The 8,447-nt window shown below is 42.4% G+C and overlaps 1 protein-coding gene across 1 annotated transcript; it reads right to left on the bottom strand.

The window, feature by feature from the left end:
- Window positions 1-5,821: 5,821 nt before the first annotated feature.
- On the bottom strand, window positions 5,822-8,437 carry LOC311098991 (NLR family CARD domain-containing protein 3-like; the record flags this gene model as incomplete). The annotated part of the gene is made up of 3 exons (XM_084139572.1): window positions 5,822-6,805; window positions 7,008-7,819; window positions 8,227-8,437. 3 exons carry the CDS (start codon window positions 8,435-8,437, stop codon window positions 5,822-5,824), a joined length of 2,007 nt encoding a protein of 668 aa, XP_083995698.1.
- Between the last annotated feature and the right edge of the window lie 10 nt (window positions 8,438-8,447).

The raw sequence follows: 8,447 nt of genomic DNA, 5'->3' as shown, positions 1-8,447 counted from the left end.
ACACACACACACACAAACACACACACACACACACACACACACACACAGTCCTTATATAACTTAGTCCAAGAGGTGGTCAGAATGTTTGTCTTAACTAGCCTGATAACTCCAACATGTCTGATATAAACATTGACATAAACCCTCTATATACTTGAGTTTCTCCAGTCTGCAGTGTGGATCCTCCAGTCCAGCAGAGAGCAGTCTGACTCCTGAGTCTCCTGGGTGATTGTAGCTCAGGTCCAGCTCTCTCAGGTGTGAGGGGTTTGACTTCAGAGCTGAGACCAGAGAAGCACAGCCTTTCTCTGTGAGTAGACAGCCTGACAGCCTGCAAAGAGTCAAATCATATTAAAACCACACTGCTACTCTTTGGTGGTGAAAATATATTTTTTCAACATTTTCAGATACATCAGAGTCCTGAAACCTGCCATATCTATTCATTTATGTATATATACAGTACCAGTCAAATGTTTGAACACACCTACTCATTCAAGTTTTTGTTTAGTTTTTTTAAAACTATTTTTTTCATTGTAGAATAATAGTGAAGACATCAAAACTATGAAATAACACATATGGAATCATGTAGTAACCAAAAAAGTGTTAAACACATTTTCTATATTTTATTTTTTAGATTCTTCAAATAGCCACCCTTTGCCTTGATGACAGCTTTGCACACTCTTGCCATTCTCTCAACCAGCTTCATGAGGTAGTCACCTGGAATGCATTTTAATTAACAGGTGTGCCTTCTTAAAAGTTAATTTGTTGAATTTATTTCCTTCTTAATGCATTTGAGCCACTCGGTTGTGTTGTGACAAGGTAGGGGGGTATACAGAAGATAGCCCTATTTGGTAAAATACCAAGTCCATATTATGGCAAGAACAGCTCAAATAAGCAAAGAGAAACCACAGTCCATCATTACTTTAAGACATGATGGTCATTCAATAAGGAACATTTCAATAACTTTTAAAGTTACTTCAAGTGCAGTCGCAAAAAATATCAAGCACTATGATGAAACTGGCTCTCATGAGGACCGCCACAGGAATGGAAGACCCAGAGTTACCTCTGCTGCAGAGGATAAGTTCATTAGAGTTACCAGCCTCAGAAATTGCAGCCCAAATAAATGCTAAACAGAGTTCAAGTCACAGACACATCTCAACATCAACTGTTCAGAGGAGACTGTGTGAATCAGGCCTTCATGGTCGAATTGCTGCAAAAGAAACCACTACTAAAGGACACCAATAATAAGAAGAGACTTGCTTGGGCCAAGAATCACGAGCAATGGACATTAGACCTGTGGACATTTGTCCTTTGGTCTGGAGTCCAAATTTGAGATTTTTGGTTCCAACCGCCGTGTCTTTGTGAGAAGCGGTGTGGGTGAACGGATGATCTTGGCATGTGTAGTTCCCACCGTAAAGCATGGAGGAGGAGGTGTTATGGTGTGGGGTGCTTTGCTTGTGACACTGTTTGTGATTTATTTAGAATTCAAGGCACACTTAACCAGCATGTCTACCACAGCATTCTGCAGCGATACGCCATCACATCTGGTTTGGGCTTAGTGCGACTATCATTTGTTTTTCAACAGGACAATGACCCATCACACTTCCATTTACATTACATTTTAGTCATTTAGCAGACGCTCTTATCCAGAGCAACTTACAGTTAGTTACTTACAGAATACATTATTTTAATTTTTTTATACTGGCCACCCGTGGGAATCGAACCCACAACCCTGGCGTTGCAAACGCCATGCTCTATCAACTGAGCTACATCCCTGCCGGCCATTCCCTCCCCTACCCTGGACGACGCTGGGCCAATTGTGCGCCGCCCATGAGTCTCCCGGTCGCGGCCGGCGGCGACAGAGCCTGGATTCGAACCAGGATCTCTAGTGGCACAGTTAGCACTGCGATGCAGTGCCTTAGACCACTGTGCCACTCTGAACTCTCCTTACACAGGAGTTCCAGACTGTGTAAGGAGAGTGATGGAGTGCTGCATCAGATGACCTGGCCTCCATAATCACCCGACCTCAACCGAATTGAGATGGTTTGGGATGAGTTGGACGGCAGAGTGAAGGAAAAGCAGCCAACAAGTGCTCAGCATATGTGGGAACTCCTTCAAGACTGTTGGAAAAGCATTCCAGGTGAAGCTGGTTGAGAGAATATCAAGAGTGTGCAAAGCTGTCATCAAGGCAAAGGGTGGCTATTTGAATAATTTCAAATATAAAATATATTTTCATTTGTTTAACACTTTTTTGGTTACTACATTATTCCATATGTGTTATTTCATAGTTTTAATGTCTTCACTATTATTCTACAATGGAAAAAATAGTAAAAATAAAGACAAACCCTTGAATGAGTAGGTGTTCTAAAACTTTTGACTGGTACTGTATATACATGAATTAATGTATCATTATTAACAGTAGATAACATGTTTCTAAACACTACTAAATTAATCCTTGTGTGTGTGTGTGTGTGTGTGTCCAGTGTGTGTGTGCTTGTGTGTGTCTAGTGTGTGTTTGTGTGTGTGTGTGTGTCCTTTGTGTGTATGTGTCCAGTGTGTGTGTTTACAGTGTGTGTGTGTGTGTGTGTGTGTCCAGTGTGAGTAGGTCTGTGTGTTTGTGTGTGTCCAGTGTGTGTCCAGTGTGTGTGTGTTTGTGTGTGTGTCCAGTGTGTGTTTGTGTTTGTGTGTGTCCCCGGTGTGTGTCCAGTGTGTGTGTGTGAGTGTGTGTGTGTGTGTGTGTGTGTGTGTGTGTGTGTGTTTGTCCAGTGTGTGTGTGTGTGTCCATTGTTTGTGTGTGTCCAGTGTGTGTGTGTGTGTCTAGTGTGTGTGTGTGTGTGTGTGTGTGTCCAGTGTGAGTCTGTGTGTGTCCAGTGTATGTACTGATACATGTGCACACACACACACACTGGACACACACACACACTGGACAAAGACACACACACACACACACACTGGACACACAGACACACACACACACACACATACACACACCGGACACACACACACACTGGACACACACACATACTGGACACACACACACACACACACACACACACACACACACACACACACACTGGACCCACACACACACACACTGGACACACACACACACTTGACACACACACACACACTGGACACACACACACACACTGGACCCACACACACACACACACACACACATTCACACACACCCACACACACACACACACACACACACACACACACACACACACACACACACACACACAGTCTTTATATAACTTAGTCCAAGAGGTGGTCAGAATGTTTGTCTTAACTAGCCTGATAACTCCAACATGTCTGATATGAATATTGACATAAACCCTCTACATACTTGAGTTTCTCCAGTCTGCAGTGTGGATCCTCCAGTCCAGCAGAGAGCAGTCTGACTCCTGAGTCTCCTGGGTGATTGTAGCTCAGGTCCAGCTCTCTCAGGTGTGAGGGGTTTGACTTCAGAGCTGAGACCAGAGAAGCACAGCCTTTCTCTGTGACTAGACAGCCTGACAGCCTGCAAAGAGTCAAATCATATTAAAACCACACTGCTATTCTTTGGTGGTGAAAATATATTTTTTCAACATTTTCAGATACATCAGAGTCCTGAAACCTGCCATATCTATTCATATATGTATATATACAGTACCAGTCAAATTTTTGAGCACACCTACTCATTCAAGTTTTTGTTTAGTTTTTTTTAAACTATTTTTTTACATTGTAGAATAATAGTGAAGACATCAAAACTATGAAATAACACATATGGAATCATGTAGTAACCAAAAAAGTGTTAAACACATTTTCTATATTTTATTTTTTAGATTCTTCAAATAGCCACCCTTTGCCTTGATGACAGCTTTGCACACTCTTGCCATTCTCTCAACCAGGTTCATGAGGTAGTCACCTGGAATTCATTTCAATTAATAGGTGTGCCTTCAATTTGTGGAATTTCTTTCCTTCTTAATGCGTTTGAGCCAATCAGTTGTGCTGTGACAAGGTAGGGGGGGTATACAGAAGATAGCCCTATTTGGTAAAAGACCAAGTCCATATTATGTCAAGAACAGCTCAAATAAGCAAAGAGAAACGACAGTCCATCATTACTTTAAGACATGATGGTCATTCAATAAGGAATATTTCAAGAACATTTAAAGTTTCTTCAAGTGCAGTCGAAAAAAACATCAAGCGCTATGATGAAACTGGCTCTCATGAGGACCGCCACAGGAATGGAAGACCCTGAGTTACCTCTGCTGCAGAGGATAAGTTCATTAGAGTTACCAGCCTCAGAAATTGCAGCCCAAATAAATGCATCACAGAGTTCAAGTCACAGACACAGCTCAACATCTACTGTTCAGAGGTGACTGTGTGAATCAGGCCTTCATGGTCGAATTGCCTCAAAGAAACCACTACTAAAGGACCCCAATAAGAAGAAGAGACTTGCTTGGGGCAACAAACACGGGCAATGACATTAGACAGGTGGACATTTGTCCTTTGGTCTGGAGTCCAAATTTGAGAATGTTGGTTCCAACCGCTGTGTCTTTTTGATAAGCGGTGTGGGTGAACGGATGATCTCGGCATGTGTAGTTCCCACTGTAAAGCATGGAGGAGTGGGGTTATGGTGTGGGGGTGCTTTGCTGGTGACACTGTCTGTGAGTTATTTAGAATTTAACCACACTTAACCAGCATGGCTACCACAGCATTCTGCAGCGTCACGCCATCCCATCTGGTTTGGGCATCGTGGAACTATCATTGGTTTTTCAACAGGACAATGACCCAACACACCTCCAGGAAGGAGAGTGATTGAGTGCTGCATCAGATGACCTGGCCTCCACAATCCCCCGACCTCAACCCAATGGATATGGTTTGGGATGAGTCGGATGGCAGAGTGAAGGAAAAGCAGCCAACAAGTGCTCAGCATATGTGGGAACTCCTTCAAGACTGTTGTAAAAGCATTCCAGGTGAAGCTGGTTGAGAGAATGCCAAGAGTGTGCAAAGCTGTCATCAAGGCAAAGGGTGGCTATTTGAAGATTTTCAAATATAAAATATATTTGTTATTTCATAGTTTTGATGTCTTCACAATTATTCTACAATGTAGAAAATTGTAAAAATAAAGACAAACCCTAGAATGAGTAGGTGTGTCCAAACTTTTGACTGGTACTGTATATAAATGAATGAATTTATCATTATCATTATCCTACTCATTCAAGGGTTTTTCTTTATTTTTACAAATGTGTGTGTGTTGTCCAATGAGTGTGTGTCCAGTGTGTGTGTGTCCAGTGTGTGTATGTGTGTGTGTCCAGTGTGTGTGTGTATAGTATGTGTGTCCTGTATATGTGTCCTGTGTGTGTGTGTGTGTGTGTGTCCAGTGTGTGTGTGTTCATTGAGTGATACAGGAATACTGACCTCAGAGTCTCCAGTTTACAGTGGGGATTCCCCAGTGCAGCAGAGAGATGCTTCACTCCTGAAAGCTTCAGGTCATTGTTACTCAGATCCAGCTCTCTCAGGTGTGAGGGGTTTGACTTCAGAGCTGAGACCAGAGAAGCACAGCCTTCCTCTGTGACTCCACAGCCTGACAGCCTGCAAAGAGATCATCATGATTTCACAAACACACTGTTAATTTAACAAAGCAGCATTTGGTTTAGTCTCTCAAACAGCATATAGATTAATCTTCTGTCTCCTAGAATTGTATGGTCATATTGTTATACTAATGTGAACATCAATGCAGTGATTCAATATGTTTTTCAATATAATATTATATACATACTATAATATATATTTTTCTCTAAACTGATGATTAATACTTAAATATACTTGTATTTACTCACAGAGCAGCTCTGGAGGCAATGACCACTGGCAGCAGCCTCAGAAGACCTTCCTCTGATCTGGAGTATTTCTTCAGGTCAAACACATCCAGCTCCTTTTCTGAAGTCAGCAACACAAAGACCAGAGCTGACCACTGTGCAGGTGACAGTTTGTCTTCTGAGAGACTTCCTGATCTCAGGTAGCTTTGGATCTCCTTCACTAGAGAATGGTCATTCAGTTCATTCAGACAGTGGAACAGATTGATGCACCTCTCTGGAGAGGGATTCTCCCTGATCTTCTCCTTGATGTACTTGACTGTTTCTTCATGGCTCTGTGAGCTGCTTCTTGTCTTTGTCAGTAGACCTCGTAAGTGCTTCTGATTGGACTCCAGTGAGAGGCCCAGAAGGAAGCGGAGGAAAAGGTCCAGGTTTCCTGTCTCACTTTGTAAGGCTTTATCCACAGCACTCTTGTACAAAGTAACTTCAGGCTTGTCTCTGAACAGCACAAAAAAGTATTTGGACAATGATTGAGGTTCGGCCATTAGATTCTCATTGTTGTTGATGAATGAGAGGAACACATATACAGCAGCCAGAAACTCCTGAATGCTCAGATGCACGAAGCAGTACACCTTGTCCTGGTACAGCCCACATTCCTCTTTAAAGAGCTGTGTGCACAATCCTGAGTACACAGAGGCTTCATTGAAATCAATGCCAGCCTCTTTCAGGTCTTCTTCATAGAAAATCAGATTGCCCTTCACAAGTTGTTGAAAAGCCAGTTTTCCCAGTGACAGAATGCTCTCTTTATTCCAGTGTGGACCTGTCTCTTCTTTCCCAAGATACTTTTCATTCTTCTGTTTGGTAAGAAACACCACAAGGTATGAGTACATCTCAGTCAGAGTCTTGGGCATCTCTTCTATCTTATGTTTCAACATGTGTTCAAGGACTGTTGCAGAAATCCAACAGAAGACTGGAATGTGGCACATGATGTGGAGGCTCCTTGATATCTTTATTTTTTTTTTTTTTTTTTGACATTTTTAGTCATTTAGCAGACGCTCTTATCCAGAGCGACTTACAGGAGCAATTAGGGTTAAGTGCCTTGCTCAAGGGCACATCGACAGATTTTTCACCTAGTCGGCTCGGGGATTAGAACCAGCGACCTTTCGATTACTGGCACAACGCTCTTACCCACTAAGCTACCTGCCGCCCCTTTATGTGTGAGATGATTCTGCTGGCCATGTCCTCATCACTCAATCTCTTCCTGAAATACTCCTCCTTCATTGGGTCATTGAACCCTCGTACCTCTGTCACCTGGTCAACACACACTGAAGGGATTTTATTGGCTGCTGCAGGTCTGGTAGTTATCCAGAGGAGAGTAGAGGGAAGCAGATTTCCCTTGATGAGATTTGTCAGCAGATCATCCACTGAGGTTGACTCTGTGACGTCAGAACAGATCTTGTTCTTCTGGAAGTCTAGGGGCAGTCGGCACTCATCCAGACCATCAAAGATGAACAGAACTTTGTACTTGTCGTAGTTGGAGATTCTTGATTCTCTGGTTTCGATTGAGAAGTGATTGAGAAGTTCAATGAAAGTATGTTTTTCACCTTTCATCAAATTCAGCTCCCGAAAAGGGAATGAAAATACAAATTGGACATCCTGATTTGCTTTTCCTTCAGCCCAGTCCAGAATGAACTTCTGCACAGAGACTGTTTTTCCAATGCCAGCGACTCCCTTTGTCAGCACAGTTCTGATAAATTTGTCTTGTCCAGTTAAGGGTCTGAAGATGTCGTTACATTTGATTGCAGTCTCTGGTCTTGCTTGTTTCCTGGTTGTTGTCTCAATCTGTCTCAGCTCATGTTCATTATTGACCTCTCCTTTTCCACCCTCTGTGATGTAGAGCTCTGTGTAGATCTTATTGAGAAGTGTTGGGTTTCCTTGGTTAGCGATCCCCTCAAATACACATTGAAACTTCTTCTTTAGATTAGATTTGAGTTCACGTTGGCAAATCACAGCAAGCTCGTCTGAATGAAGAAATAGCACAGAGGATATTAATATTACGTATGTTTTAATGCCTACAGTATTGTAGGACTGTTATAAAGTTTTTAATAAAAATAATTTGTTCTCTTAACTTACTGTATAAATGTGTAAATGTTTTCATAATGCATTACAGACTGATTATATTATTCTCTCTCTCTCTCTCTCTCTCTCTCTCTCTCTCTCTCTCTCTCTCTCTCTCTCTCTCTCTCTCTCTCTCTCTCTCTCTCTCTCTCTCAACACAACACCTCCCTGCTGCTACTTGATGAGGTCACTAGGTGTTGTGTTAAGGCTGCTACAATATCATTGAGTTACACAGCTACTTTAGCTGTACTTTAGCTACAGCTTTTAAATGTTCTAAAACAGCATTCAACATGAGGCAGACAGCTCTTACTTTTCTCCAGTGTGTCAGCAAGCTCCTTCTGGTTCATTTTCCTCAGGATGTGCAGTGTGATCTTCAGAGCCCCCTCTCTGGCACTGCTCTCCTGCTTCTCATCTTCAGCATCCACCACTTCCTTATCCTGCTTCTGACTCTCAAAGCCTTCTGGGAGTTCTGGACTAAGAAGCCTCTTGAACATCTTCAGCTCGTTCTTCACAAATGTCATAATATTCTCT

Source organism: Coregonus lavaretus, assembly GCF_964263955.1.
Source record: "Coregonus lavaretus genome assembly, chromosome: 2".
Lineage (NCBI taxonomy): Eukaryota > Metazoa > Chordata > Actinopteri > Salmoniformes > Salmonidae > Coregonus > Coregonus lavaretus.
The sequence above is the reverse complement of the archived record's forward strand: the minus strand, read 5'-3'. Positions and strand labels throughout refer to the sequence as shown.